Source organism: Heliangelus exortis, chromosome 2, assembly GCF_036169615.1.
Source record: "Heliangelus exortis chromosome 2, bHelExo1.hap1, whole genome shotgun sequence".
Classification (NCBI taxonomy): Eukaryota; Metazoa; Chordata; class Aves; order Apodiformes; family Trochilidae; genus Heliangelus; species Heliangelus exortis.
In genome coordinates, this window is record NC_092423.1 from 14,037,811 (window position 1) to 14,053,720 (window position 15,910).

Here is a 15,910-nt window from a genome sequence, read left to right on the forward strand (position 1 = left end):
TCAGAACTATGCAATACACCTATTGAAACAAGCACTTGCTTTTTATTAATCCTGTTATCTTTATCTACCATGCTGGAAATAATAATTCTGAACTATTTCACAAGAAGAGCTGCTGGACCGCTGCTCATATAATTTTGGAAATGTATTTTTAAGTAAAAGATCTCATGCTTTCTGCTTTGCTGAAGGAAAAATACAATCATAATGTTACATCAGGAATTACATATTTCCAATAATAGAAAAAAGCTCATCTGGAAATGAGAATCTATGCTATCAAGTGAAACTAAATCTTTTTTCCTGCCACTTTTCTGAAAGAAAATGTTAACAGCTACTGCACAATCACCCACCCACTTCAGCTTATGATCAGTTAAACACATGGAAATGGCAAACTACTTGCTTCTGTTTCCCTAATTGTGATGTCATGCTAGTCTTGACTTCTAGCAATCTAGCTTGAGTGGTAAAGGAGATAATGCAATAGAGAAGATTGAGAATGGTATCTGGCTGATCCCTACACAAAAACAACTAAAATATATTACATTAGGAAATAACCAATTGTAATAAATTTGAAGTGATTTTCCCTTTGAGAAAAGGCCTGCGAATGCAAAGCTCGCTCAATTCTTACTAATGCCTTTGGGATTATACAGGGTTATTTTTATGGAAGTGTTGGCTTCAGAGTCCTAGAAAAATAATTTTCACACACTTGTAGAACAAGAATAATATGGAAGAACTAAATCTTAGCTTCTTTGGAGTAGTTTCCCAGGTTTACTGAATTCCACCTGAAAGAAGAGGAAAATGACATCTTCAGTTCCTGTACTACAAGTTAATAGTGGGCAGGTTTAGTTCTAGGCACTATTGAGACAAGGACGCTTGTGTATTTTCCTGAGTATCTCAGTAAAACTTCTACTTACAAAGAGAGTATACACATATGGGACTTCCCCTGGAAATGTTTTATATTCAAATGTCAAGGGTTTTCAGATTTTGTCCAAGGTTTCTAGATTCAGATATGTCCAGACTGAACTACTATGTCATCTATCTATCTATCTATCTATCTATCTATCTATCTATCTATCTATCTAATCTACATAATTTTTCACTTTTCCTGAAAAGTTTCATAGTGTTGTATATTCACAGCATTCATAGCTGTGTATATCACAGTGAAGTATATTCACTTCTTGCCCAAGAAATCTGGGAAATCCGACTTCCTCTGACAAAGCTTTCCAGTTATTTTTTTCATTTGACACAGGAAGGAAACAGGCCCTTTATTAGCACTATTTTATTCATCTTAACATCATTCAAATATTTGAAGCTTCTCTTACCCATGGCACATATAGTGCTGAGTAGTGGCTGTCTCCATTACTATATTCTGTATACACATGAAAAATTATAAAGACTAAGAAAAGTGGACTGAAGAGAGTTTAAAATGTTATTTAGGAGAAAAAAATAGAATCTAATTGTCCAATTTTTGTCCAAAATTTTTTTTACAAAAAAGGGTTAGAATGCCAGGCCTCAGGCCCTGGTGCTACAAAACCTAACCTGACTCTAGAGCAAGTGGACTTGGCTTGTATAAACACAAAACCCAGCTCTATAAAAAGGCCTGACACAAGCATTGCACAACCTGGATTAGCATTTTTCATGTGAAGTCCCTATATTAGGTATGGGACTAAGAGCTTCTGCACATAAAAGTGTGCAGCTCAAGCTCAGCTCAAGCTTCTGCACTACAAATGTAGTGTCCTCACTAACCACTGAACTCAGCAGAACTCCAATGAGATTTACAGAATCTTCTTTACAAGACTATCATCCCCAAGCATGCTACGCGTAGCTTAGGCAATAAATTAAGGAAATCAGGATTTCACTATTGCTGTAGCATTTAGTTCTTATTCATGACCCTTGAAAAGACCTTGCTGGATGTAACAAGAACAGGAGTTAGGTTACAGGGTAACAGATTTGAGACCTAACATCACAGAAGTAAACATCACTATGAGAAATGCATATATGCCATTAACTAAGCATTATCAAATACACATTTATGCAAAGCTTTTGCTTCAGTTCCCAGTATGTAATAAATATGGCACAGATAAGTGCACAAAAGATATTCTTTTCTGCTCAATTTCATATTTTGAAATGCATCTTAATTACACAGCCCTATTCTTTCATCACATATCCAAGGAGAACCTAAGTCTTGCCAGAACAGAGCAGGCACTGTCACCACTTCCTGCATTATGGCCATCATGGATGCAAGTTAAATGGCATTCATTGTATCACACCAGTTTCCATCACGAGGGTATGAGCTTCACCTCATTTTATGATTTCCAGAGTGGATTTTTACAGAAAGCCATAAACTAGATGGCATCTTCATCACAACAACTGGTCTCTTCAGTTCAAAAGAGGCCAATGGAACATATCATGGGCAAGTTTAACGTCATTATTTCCATATGGGGTTTTATCCTCCTGAGCTGTTGAGTCAGTTTCATTGACATAAGGACAGAGTCCTTGAGCCTATCCAGAGGAGAGCCACAGAGGACTGGAGCACCTCTCCTATGAAGACAGGCTGGGGAAGCTGGGGTTGTTCAGAACAAAAGGAGGCTCAAAGGTGACCTTACAGAGGCTTTCCAATATCTGAAGGGGCCTACAAGAAAGCTGGTGTAGGACTTTTTGTGTGGGTGTGTATCAAGAGAACAAGGGGCAATGTTCTAGAACTTGAAGAGGGGAAATTTAGGTTAGACATTAGGGAAAAAAAATACTTCCTGTGAGGTTGGTGAGATGCTGGAATAGGTTGTCCAGGGAAGCTGTGGATGTGCCCTCCCTGGAAGTGTTCAAGGCCAGGCTGGATGGGGCCTTGAGCAACCTGATCTAGTGGGAGGTGTCCCTGCCCATGCAGGGGAGTTGTAACTAGATCAACTTTGAGGTCCCTTCCAACCCTAGCAACTCTATGATTCTATGATCATATGATCATATGTTTGGTTTCGGGCTTCTTGTGTGAGGTTTTTTTTGGATGGTTGTTTTCCTGTTGTGCCCTTTTTTGTGTGTAATTAAAAAAGATGAAGTGTTATTCCAACACAAACCAAGTATTTTTAGCAAGAAGCAGCTGCCTTTATCACTATACAATTTCCTTCTTGTAATAAAGGGAAAAGTACTGCTAAAGACAGTAATGAGGTGCTGAAAAGTTGCAAGTAGAGACTAACTCTGTGTCTCTGAGATTTTCTACAGGAAAAGGAGTATATGTACTTCTCTGGCAACTAAGGAGATGCAGAAGATAACAAACAGAAACTGCAAGGGTGTAAGACAACCACTGGGTTGCAGATGGGATTGAAAGGTCATAGACATACAAAACTGCAGAGATAAGATCCACAGCTCAGCTCTGTAAGACAAGATGTTTTTGTAAGATACTGGTAAGGATGAACACAGATGCTTAAATACAGGATAACAATTAGGTTTCTGTCTTCACAAGAAGTAATCACATGAGTCATAAAGCTGCCAGCATCAGTGGCAAGTGGTACAGCAAATAAAAGACAAAAATAACTTCAAACATTTTCAGATCAGTTGTGATTATTAATTTATGTTGTTCATCTGAATAACATCACTTTTGAAGCTGACATCTGGAATCCAAATAAACTATCTGGGTTAGAATAGAGATATGGGTTGAGCTACTTTATTGCAATATAGAATTTGTACAATATTCGGTTTTATACCTTTATCCCTAACAACAACAACAAAACCTTGTGAAGCCTTCAGGGGGTTGTTGTGAGACTGTTTCACAGGTAACAGTGAGTTCTCATTTACATACCATTGCTGACAACTTACTGACAGATATCCAACACATTTTAACAAAATAGCTTAACAACACTTTAGAATCTTCTCCTGGGACTGTGAATTTTTGGTTCTAAATAAATATTTGCCTCATTCCCAAGATTCACAGAGTCACAAGTTAGTAAAGTCCTGTTATACTCTTATACTATTGTCCAACCCTGTAAATATCCATAATATATTTCTAGAATACATCCAAAAGGTTAAGAACTACTCAGATATACTCATGTTTTTACTAAGTCATGGGTTATGCTAAATAAAATATTCTATCTGATAAGGACAAGAAAAGAGAAAATAAATAATTATTATCTAGCATTAATGGTCACAGATATTTTTGTAGTTTATTCTTATGAATGTATTTCTACTTGCATTCACCAAGGTAGAAGAATTAATAAGAATATTGTATTTGTCTAAACATAACGTAGTAAGGTCAGATCTAAAGAAAGGCTTCACTACCTAAAATGAAATATTCAACCTCAACTCTTCTGGGAAGAGTCTAACTACCATGCTAGTCAGGGTCTGCCATCTCCACACCATTTGACTGATAATACAATCTCCATTTCCTTAGCATAGCTGTTCCTCTCAGATTTTTTTCCTCAAGACATATCTGTTAATGTAAAGGTCAGGAATCTATAACTTTGGTGTTGGGTGTATCTTAAGTAACTTTAGCTATTGTAAAGTCAGCTCTTTTCTGAACTGCATGTACATTCAGTAGAAAGGACTTGATTTAGGGCAAGCAATTCCATCCTCAGAGAGTTATGGTTTTCACTGTGGAAACACAGCCTGCTACCTCACCAAAATAGATAATTAGACTTCAGAGGAATACCTAGATTTTAGATGGCCATTGTTATATAAGACAAATATGCCTTCAAGCAATTAAAAAACTTGTCCAGAAGTCTGAAGAAAGAAGTCTTGCACTCTCCATGCCTGCTCCTATAAACATTTCCAATTTTTAATGTAAGTAGTCACTTACTGTGTAAAGAGCTTGTGCATGCTGAGAGAGAAACACAGTTAACCACACTGGAGTTTAGACATGCAGCATTGTACTGTATGATCTAATGTCTGGCCCTTAACAGGGGGCCATGCATTTCCCACAGTAGCTCCACAAATGCCATTGCAGTTCTTTTGGGTCCCATTGCTAATGTGAGATGCTGTTTAAGGTTTCACCCCCTCTAGAGACTCTGGCGATGAGGCACAAGTAAATCTTCAGTCCAAGTTCTGGATGGGAAGCACTCTTTCCTTCAGGTAGTTCTGCTTCTCTCATCATTGGACATATTCAGCTTCAAAAGTGCTGAATGAGAACCAGGAGAAGCACTCCAGGCTGAATACTTGGCTAAGATGGGAAGCATCACTATTTTTTCCATCCTATTTGTTCCAGTAAACTCATTCATTTTGTCCCAGGCACTTACTAGGTTTGGCGTTTTTGTTGTTGGACAGGGGTTGGTTGGCTGTTTTGGGTTTGAAGTTTGATTCTTCTTTTGCTTAGGTAAGTTTAAAAAAAATAATTATGCCACAATTATTGTCTAACATGATAAAACACAACCTGATGATCTGGATGAAATATCACCATAGCAAGTATCACCTGGTCATATATGTTTGAATACCTTTCATCTTGCATTCCATTGCTAAAGATTCAAAGCAGATGAGTTTATAAAAAATATAATTTTTAATCACATTTAAAATGTGATTTAGTCACTGTACTCATGAAGATATTTTATCAAATAGGGGTATTTCCTTATCAAGAATGTATTTTAAAACTGAACTGCTGTTTTTATACCGCTTCTCTGTATTTCTGCAAAATGCATGGTTTATTTTAATGGTATTATTCTTACATTATCAATTCCATAAAGTGTGTTTCACTTCACTGGGCATCTGCCCAAGATCTCAGATAACTAATCTCTAAAAAGTGACCTACATCCTTAACTACTGTGCCTGTTCAGAAGGTACATTAATTGACTTGTATTTTCTGTTTGATGTATATACAATTTCTCTTATGCAATTGCATAACTCATGAAACATTATTGATTTCTTGTCTGTATATGAAGATGTTTCCAAGAATAATCCAGAATAATAAAATCAGCCCATATCCAAACAAAAAATTAAGTTCATGCTGCCACTGTTAATTGTGTTTTCCTCTGTCTAAAGCAGAGTCTTTATGCAGTGCATAATAAACCCACATAAGTACTAGGTTTATTTTCTTTTAATTTCAGCAAAGATAGGCACTGGAATCAATTTTTTCCTATATATATATATATATAAGCTGCTGTAAACTGATTCTTCCAGACTCTTCAGATTTGCTGTACAGCTGAAATTGCATATTTTCAAAACCTTTGCAAGGGGCAGAGGAGTGGGTATGGAAATACTTTGGCCAGATTTAAAATATGTTACGAAACTTTAGATCACAGGTTTGAATAACTTTATTATGGGTTTGCCCCTCTTGCTAGAGGAAAATTTTTCCTACCTTCATATACCTATGTTACATTAGCACACTTCAAAAAGCTCTTCAGCAACTCTGTAGCCATACTTGAAACCCATACTTGTAGAAATGAGAATAATTTGTGCTCATTCCCTTGTATATGGTCTTGGACAAATGTTCAGTAGAGATCGGGGGGTTTTTCTCTTCCTTCCTCATTAATTTTGGACAGTGAGAACTCTGCTGTTAGTAAAAGAAAAAAGCTCAGCTGTGTTACGAGAGAAAAGCTACTTTCCCCAGGGCACTTAGGCAGATGTGGGCGACCAAATAAAAGTCTTAAGCATCTCCAAAGCTAATATTGGCTAAAGAAATATAGCATTTATTTCCTTCAGTCTTGAAAGGGTGGGGGGTGGCGCACCCTGGAAACAGAAAGGCTTTGTATGTGAAGCCAATTGATCTACTCAGACAAAGAGCAAGAGCTAATGTTAAATGTTGTTTAAGGATAACTTTTCTAACCTCAGGAATGCTCCAGTCTGGGGAAGCAATACCCAGATCCAACATCAGTCAACCCAACTATGCTGAAAACAGCTGGGACAGATCAACTTCATAAGCTTTGCACTCAAACACTACAGTGAAAGTGGATACCCTTTTCAGACTCTCTCTGTTGCAACACAAACTTTAAGAAAAGCTTTAAACTGTGACCAACTTAAAACTTCATTTAGGACTGGAAATTGCATGGTATTAGTGACTGTTCATTAAATTATATTAATATATAAATGAATCTCTTAGTAACAACAATTCTGAAAACAGACATCTTTTTATTTTTCTTAGTACAGACTCATTAACTTACCATATAGAAATTCATTTGTTGTTCTAGATGCTGAGTTCACATCTCATGTATTTGGCTAATTCTCTTGAATCAGGGGGGAAAAAAAATCTGTTTAGGAGCTCAGTTCAGGCTTCATATGAATTATGGAAAAACACTACACTATGGGATGACTACAAGGTGGAATACTATATATTCATGGTTATAATACAAAAGGGAGCAATTTATTAGAGACGTGAATTCTACCTAGGCTAAAGAATGGATTCTCTTCATCACTGTGCCTTTATCTTTTTCCTTTTTTCTGTATTCCCACTTTTTATCCCCTTCCCTTTTCTATTTCCAAAATGATCCTTCCAAATGCCTGGATTAAAACTGTATTATTTCCCATTCCCTTCAAACCATTATGTTTCAGAAGATACAAAAGTTGTTTATTATGTTCCATCCTATATATTCCAATAAATTCTTCACCAGCAGTATTTGCAATATATTTTTTTAGGTATTTAGACAACATTCTATGATTGTTAAATTTATATAAATTAAGATTATTATCATTTTGGCTTGCACTAGATGGGACAATCAGAAAGACAAAATAGAAATTTGTCAGTACCTTTTCTTTTCTGTTAGAAGGCCATCAAATTACAAATGACATATTACTAACTACATATTAACACAGAAAGAGCAGGAAAAATGAGTCTGTGTTCTCAATAGCCATAGATCACCCAACCCCCTACCTCCTTCTCCCTCTCCCCCCCCCAGGGAATACAAGAAATTCTCTACTTCTGTAATATACTTTGGCTGCTTAATCAGTTTAGAAATTAAGTGTAGACATATATACTCCACAAGGTGTCACTCTAAAACAGCTGGGAAAAAAATTGTGTATTTTTCTTTCAAATTTAGCCCAAAAGTCACAAATTACTAACATTTAACAGAGAGAAATACCAGACTCTCTGCTCAAACCTACTACAATTTAACAGTAAAGACAGACATTTTTTTTCTTGTAAATAGTATATTTCAGCCTATTTTTAATTTATTTGCCTAGCTATAAGTCTGCTAAATTATCAGTAGCTGTTTAAATCTGAGACAGTATCCAGCAACTATTTGTCTGGGTACATTCCATTGCCCTTTAGTCAACTATTGTAGGCTTAGCCCAGAGGCAGAGAACAGCCTCAGACCCAACAGCTTAGGTCTGCAAGACATTTAAGTTTTTTAATAAAATACACTTCGTCTGTAAATACATTTTCCTTTCAAATAAATGTGGTGTGTTCCAAAGAGTTGAACATACCTCCAAAATATAAAAAATTTGTCAGCAAGAAAGCTGGAATTTTCTCCTGTTAGAGTCCAATTAATTCACTGATTGCAAATGAACCATAGAAAATGAGGCTTCATTAGCTAAGTTTTCTTCCATTTATCAAAGCCTACATTGTAGCTTTCCTTTATTATGACCATGCCTTCTTTGGTAACCATGTATTTTAATGAACTTTTGAAAGATCTTTGACACAATGTTAATGCTTTTCATCCTGTACTCAATATAGCAGAGCTCGGCTCCCTGCATAGACCAAAATATTCTTAATACAAGTAACACAGAAGAAAAAAAAAAAAAAAAAAAAAAAAAAAAAAAAAAAAAAAGAAGTCCAGCCTGCTTGTATTACTCACCCTATTCTGATTTTTTTTTTTTTCCTGTTCCTCTCTGGTCATATTTTACCTTAGGCCCTTTTCTAGTAGACACCCTTCAGAAAAGCTGTAAGGTCTCAAAGGAGAGAAATAGAAGGAGATCTGCTTCAAAGATCCCGACAGATTCTGGTGGCTCACTTGTGTCAGGAAGGCTGCAGTTACTGGCTCATCCCCAGACTTGAGAGGTAACTGAGTGGTTTACTGGGAAAGAGGGAGGTGTGTGAGGATTTAAACATTTTCCTAGTTGTATGGAAGATGACCAAGTTCTGAAACATTTTAGTTCATACAGCCAGGATCTCTGAGAATTTAGCTCTTCCAAATCGATCTCATCAAGAACAACACCCCAGTTTGCATTAAATATAGAAATGTGCTTGCACTTCTCTCACTTTCTCAAGAATTACTGAAAGGTAGGAATGTGATAAATACCTTGCTGAGATAAGAATAAATTAAAACAAACAAACAAGCAAAACCAACTTCTCAGAGAATTACTTTAGAAAAAGAAGACCTCATGGTCCAGACTGGTGTTTTCAAACAGCTTTCCTGCAACTTTTACCTGGTATGAGCAAAATAACAAAAAACAAACAAAACAAAACAAAAAACAAACAAACAAAAAAAAAACCAAACCACAAACACATTAAATTGAGATCATTAAAAGCCTCTGTCAAGGCCATTTGGAAATTATATTTTTGAAACCACAAAAACAATGACCTGGCTAGGTAGCCAGACTTCTCAATTGTGACATTTTTATGCTTATAATTCCATACACAAGATGTATTAATCACACCCAAATACACTGATATGGCTATTAAAGGAGAGGAAAAACCTCATCAGGTACCATAACAAAGACACTTCCTTCACTGTTTTTCCCATTCAGCTCTACAGAATACAATGATGTTATTTTTTTCCTTAGTTTACACACATGGCAATCAGCTCTCACATTACCCTCTTTCTCTGTGAGACTTCGTATGTCTAACAAGTAAGTTGCAATAAAGAAGCTGTCTCAAAAGTAGAAAAAAACAGAAACCTGAGAAAACAGACTTGAAAAGCTTTGATAGAGACAGAAGAATAAATTCATTTTTACTGGCTGCCATTGCCAGTCTGCATGAGATAATATCAAATTGCCCTAAAAGTTAACTAACTCATTTTGTTATTTTTTTTAGTTAAGCAAGTACTAGAACTGACAGAACTTGTGCTGAAATTATGAAATCATTGTTATCCCTCATCCAGAAAAGCCTCGTAGTACCATCTCACATCTCCAACTAAATTTAACCCACTCCCCATAAGACATTATTTCATACAGGAATGCTGACAACCAAAATGCAGCTACTTCTATCAGCTGCTTAACAGTTCAGCATTCAATACATTCTTGTCATGTATACACCCATGCATAAAATACCAAGTGGATAAAGCAGAAAAAATCTGTGGGCAAAAGTAGTCAATCCAAACCAGCTGAGCAGACCTTTTTGTTTTCTTTGAAAAAAGATCCCACTGAACTATTATACTATTACACTGATGTCTGCAGGATAACAGAACAGATCAGTGATTATGTTTGATAAGAATGGAAGAATAAACCCTGGTGAACCAAGTGTGAGACAAGAGCTTGCACTTTTAAGGACTGTACCAATGCAGGCAGGCAAACTACTATTTTTCTTGCAAACAAAAATCCATGGGAACTAACAATCAAAAGAAAACCAAACCAAAACAACCCAAAAATCACAAAGAAACCTAACCCACACCTAGTCTCGTAACATACTTATTTTAATCCCTATTTTGTCAGGTCACAACAGCCTTGGCTGTTTTAGACTGTCAAGAGACAGCTCTGCTTGAATAGCCAAGAGTATTCTCTTTTATAACTCCATTTAGATGGAGATGGAAAAGAAAACAGCTATGACTCAAAGTTGTACCTAACGAGGAAGCTGACTGCTACATTCCTCACTGCCCACAACTCTAGGAAGTTGAAGACATTTTTTAAGAGACTGTTTCTCCTGACATACACGAAATTCTGTTTAAAAATAAAAAAACCCTAACATACATGTAGTCTTGTGTACAGCTAATGTAAAGGCAGATCCTCTAGCTCTCTGTCTCAAATAAATGTGTAACAGTTGCATGGTTTCAGCAAGGGAGAAGTGTTTCATACCACAGGGATATAATATTTTTTACAGAACAAAAATCATGATTATTTCAGCCTTTCTTTCTGGTACTGAAAAGAACAATATTCCTGACTGATGAATCAAATTCTCTTGAAGTGTTCAAATTCTCTTGTAATAAGTAAACTCATTTATTGTTTCTATATTACTTAAAACTGTGTTCAAAAGGCCTTTCTCTCAGCACCACACCAAGCACTCTGCACTTCACAAATCTGAACTGGAATCAGGTTTCTGTGGAAATTATATTGGTATCCAAAGCTCAGATCTAAGTTTTTATTACAGAGGTAGGTGCTTCCCAGCCTTGTCAAATGGGACACTAACATAACCATCAAATAAGATAAGACCGAACATTTCTTCAGTTGCTGTTTGTATGTTCTTAGCAACTGCTTTTTCCCAGAGTAGAAATTGCACCTAACTGTGGGAAAAGGCAGTTAAAACAATAATACACAGACACTACAAAACAGAGGTCATTTCTGATCTTGTGGTCAAGAAGTTACTTGGAAAGAGTACTTGAATACAAAGCCTTGTTCAACTGAGAAGTGAAGCAGTAAAATGGGGACAGATGGCAAGTCCCAGTACTCACCTGAACTGCAACAGCCACCAATACTCCCTCCTTAGGTTATGTGATAGACAGCCACAGCACAGACCTTTCACAAAAATTAAGAGTTTGAATGCCTGCACTGCACAACTTTAGATGATCGTACTTCTAGGAAAAGGGACTGATCTACAATTTATACAAAGAATAGGATGTGAAGAAACTCAAAGGGACAGCATTCCCAGCTGTTGTCACAGAGGAAAATACTTTGAGCTCAGTGTCTGATATATTTGGTAATTGGACACAAACTGAATTACTGAGCCTGAAAGAGTATGCCAAAGCTTCTTTTTTCCTAGTCTTACTCTAAATGACCCAGGTTTTGTTGACTTTTCTGAAGAAGGGTACTTCTCCCTGATACAAATAAACAGATCAAACAGAGTTTTTCAGAATGACCAAACACATTAGGAGAATTGGGGTTTAGCTCCCATTATTAACAAAGCACCCTCCCACCCGCAATTAAATAAAAAATAAATACTAATTGTCTTTAAAGGATTACCACTAGAAAAATTATTGTAGAATACACAGACGTGAAACGGACAAAGATTCTGCCTATCAAATTTCTAACTGCAGTTAGTACCAGGTATTATTGGGCAGATAAAGAGAAGTTTGTACACTGGAGAGACATCCACCATGTGCCCAAATTCCTTTCCACTACAGTTTCCAACCTAATCTCTTGAGCATAAAGAGCAATGCCTACCTGTAACTGAAAGCATATTCTAGTGATAGAGCCACAATGAACAATTTGCTGGATACTTTTGTTGCAGGGTAGAGGCTGCAACAGGCTCTAGTTATCTTGTCCAGCTTTCCTCTGATGAACCTTTGACCTTTGATGACTAGCACTTAATATGTATTTTCACAGTGAAATAGATGTTTCGCAATTGATTTTACTTTTGTTTCAGAGCTGAAGCAGAGCCAGTGGGTCCAAAAGGCAGCCTGTTTCCTCTTCAAAACATCTGATGTAGCTGTGGGACATGAGATACACTACCTCTTCTTACAAATGGTCTCACCTAGGTACCCAGCAGAGTTTTCAAAAGATTCCAGAAAGTTATCTTGTCTATTTCAGGTTATTTGGAAAAGCTAAAAGAAAACCAGATTAAAAATAAAAACATCAAGCAGAAAACCAAAACTCACAAACAAAAAAAATCCCCCCACACACACTGCCCCAACAACATGAGTGAAGATAGGGTTAAATGTGACTTCAGTTTAAATTAAGTGAAGAAATCCCAGTGACTTTAATAATGGTATGAATCCATCACACACACACACACACACACACACACACACACACACACACACACACACACAAGCACACCCTCTCACTCTCCCCCCAAAGAGCCAATTGAGTAGGAATTAAGCTTTTCTTCCTAACACATCAGTAAGGCAATGGTGCTGCTAGTTCCAGCAAAGCCCCCTAGCACTCTGCTCATAGACTGTACTGGCCAACAATCAATTAGATTGTTTCTGAATTAAAGAAATACCCAGAAGTAATTCTGCATAACCACGTACTACATTTACCAGAACTGTAATACAGCTTTAGCATGGGTTTATTATTAAAAATCTGCATCTCTCACCTATAGGCTATTCAGGAACCCTGTGGATCAGGAGATAGTTGCTGCTTACTAGAAAGCTTCATCCTTTATGTCAACTTTATTTCCTTTCAGTACTTTGCAGAAAGTGTGAAAAGAACTACACCATCAGCCTTTGCTATAGGCAACTGGCTTCAACTGTCAAGAATGTAGAACATGAAGTATTCAGGATGCAAAACTGAATTTTTATACACAGACCTCTAATAAATCAAATAATCTATAGACTACAGAAAAACTAAGTAGCCACATAAAAGACAGCTTCTTTCAGGTGTGTACATGAGTTTAGGTTTATGAATTTAGGCTTTTTGCCTTCGTCCTCTTCCAGATACTTACGAGTTTTAAAGCATCTCAAATAACCAGATGTTTAAAGGAAAGCAGACACTACACAGATTAAACAACATGGTTCTATTAAAAACTATCTTTAACCATGGCACTCAGTGACAGCAATACAATACGTTTTTCCACAAAGCAACTAATATAAAAATATGCCATAAAATCATCTGTAGACTAGTATGCTAGTACATACATGTAATTATAACATTCTTTTATAAACTCTTTCCTGAGATACCCTAGGTTGTTTGATTTTCTTGTATTACTAGATGCATTATCTTTATGATTGATCTAAAACAACTGTAAAATATTTTGCTTATGCAGGACACTCAGTAACATGTAAAAAGTAGTATGTAAATATATGGCAAAGAAACAGCTTGCAGAAATTATGTGCTTTTTTACTTTGTTACACTTTTTTAACATTTGCGTCCTTCGGAGATGGAAGGGAGGAGCATGAAAAACCTGAAATTAGCTATGAATTTACAAAAAGCAGGAAAGCATTTCAGGAATGTTAAAAGTTGGAATATAATATAAATGACACAAAGAGAAAGCCATAATTCATGTTGGCTATGTATTGCCTTATAAAGCAACTGGACATATTTTAGTCAGTTCACAGTAAAATAAATATTTTTACTAATCTGTTTTGGAAGAGCATATGTCTTTTAGGGTTTCAAGCTCCTCTATAAGTTTCTTGTTCTGAACTTCTAGCACTGCAACACGACTCTCCAGACATTTTATGTATTCTTTCTTCCGACGCCGACATTCTTTAGCAGCTTCCCTGCAAAAAGCAGAAGTAAAAAGTGCAAACAAAAAAGCCATTTGCATGCCATTAGAAAGCTCAGCAGAGTACGGAGACTATGATAAAATTCCAAATTTTGGAATATTTCCCAAATCAGTCTGAAAACACTAAGCAAAACTGGGTTCCACAAGGGCCTCAAGTGTCTCTTTCTCAAGTTCATATGGCAATCTGTAGAATTGCTTCCTCTCATGCCTTGATTAAAGTTCATAATAAACAAGGTCCAAATGAAAGACAATTACTCTGCTTTATGACAATAAAGATCTTTGAGGGCCTTGAGTTCCTCAATGAGAGTCTTGTTTTGGTTTTCAAGCACAGCCACACGATTTTCAAGACATTTGACATATTCCTTCTTCTTTCTGCGACATTCTCTGGCAGCTTCCCTGGAACCAATACAAGGCAAATGACTACAGGAACAGCCACAACATGGCAAAGACTGGAAAAACAAAATTACCTGCAATCCCTGCAGTTCCACAATAACAACCAACAACAACAACAACTGTTGGATTGCACAGACAGAACAGCAGATAACAGCCATAATAATAACATGGTTAAAATACAATCCAAAATGACTAGAACTTGGAACAAATTCAGCATCAACAAATACAAAGATGGAATTAATACACAGAGGGACTTAGAAAAACAGTGAATAAATGATAATGCATTAACTTGAGCTGTCCTAAATGTTAAGACTGAAAGCAGCATTTCTTCTTCCAGTCACACTCCATACTGCATGTTTACCAGGAATATTATCTTCTGCAATCAAAACCTTAAAGCCAAACCAAAAGAACTCACTTTCAGAAAACACAAGAATAACTACTCTCTTCAGATGAAAAGCTAGATTCCAAGCTTGCAACCTGCTGTAATTTTCTTACCATAGTGTAATCTACAGTAAAATTTAAGTCCAAACAAATGCAATTTAGATTTGTCCACCTGAACACATTTCAGTCACCTCAATCTGTTTGGTTTTTGGGTTGTTTTGTTGGTTTTGGTTTTTTTTGCTGGCTACTGGCAGTCTGGAGCCATTCTCACAGCTCTACTCGGAATTGTGTTATATTAAAACTAAATGCTTTGGCTAGCATTTTCAGAAGCATATGACTGAACAAGCATTCCATTCCAGAAGAAATTCTAGAAGTACTGGGAGTCCATTCCTTCAACTCTTGGAACAGGATAAATTGTCAAATTCTGAGAATGTAACTTTCCAGCAGGTCATATGAGACAGCATAGATGCTAGTTTTATAACTGAAGAGAAGAGAAACATTAGGGGGCACAACAATGCAGTGATCCTCACAATTTAAAACAAAGGCCAGGCATGAGAGCAAAGCAATACCATGAATTCAATCATAAAGCAAGTGGCTATTTAGTGCATTAGAGATCTGCATAGCAGATTATTTCTTCCATTAAATTGCTATTGATAGAGCAGTGGCTATGTATTAAAAAAAATAAAAGGAAAAAAAGAGTCCTCTAAGAATAGCAGGAAGAATGCAAAGAGATAGAGTGGTATTTAGAGCATACAGTCATCCATGCCAACTTACTAAAAAAATATACAGTCACCTCACAAAATGACAGGGGGGCTGTACAAGAACTTATCCCAGTAGCCAAGGATTTAGGAAAGTCTGTAATTATCATTCCATCCCAGATTAAGCCCTCTTGACAGCATCATTAAGACAGCTTCTAGATGCTCAGGTATTTGCCTAACCAATTGTTTGCTGAGATGTTTCAAGAGGAACAAACCCACATTGGTA

At 36.5% G+C, this 15,910-nt stretch overlaps 2 protein-coding genes and 1 long non-coding RNA gene across 16 annotated transcripts in view; all 3 read right to left on the minus strand.

The window, feature by feature from the left end:
• Positions 1-12,714, minus strand: part of CCNY (cyclin Y) — a 129,776-nt gene extending 117,062 nt beyond the window's left edge. For both annotated transcript variants that reach the window (XM_071734797.1, XM_071734798.1), the window contains exon 1: positions 12,151-12,714. In XM_071734797.1, the coding sequence (XP_071590898.1) occupies positions 12,151-12,166 (16 nt within the window). In that variant the 5' untranslated portion in view covers positions 12,167-12,714. The remainder of the gene's footprint in view (positions 1-12,150) is intronic.
• Positions 1,256-8,650, minus strand: LOC139792076 (uncharacterized). Its single transcript, XR_011724136.1, has 2 exons — positions 8,323-8,650; positions 1,256-7,127 (listed from the first exon to the last, which is right to left on the minus strand). It is a non-coding gene; the product is annotated as an uncharacterized lncRNA (long non-coding RNA).
• A 715-nt stretch (positions 12,715-13,429) lies between the features above and the next one.
• Positions 13,430-15,910, minus strand: part of CREM (cAMP responsive element modulator) — a 30,408-nt gene continuing 27,927 nt past the window's right edge. For 9 of the 13 annotated variants that reach the window (XM_071734805.1, XM_071734808.1, XM_071734802.1 and 6 more), the window contains one exon: positions 13,430-14,548. In XM_071734805.1, the coding sequence (XP_071590906.1) occupies positions 14,404-14,548 (145 nt within the window). In that variant the 3' untranslated portion in view covers positions 13,430-14,403. Of the gene's footprint in view, positions 14,549-15,151; positions 15,408-15,910 lie in introns of those variants that run through there. The other 4 variants (XM_071734800.1, XM_071734807.1, XM_071734810.1 and 1 more) reach the window with 2 other exon arrangements.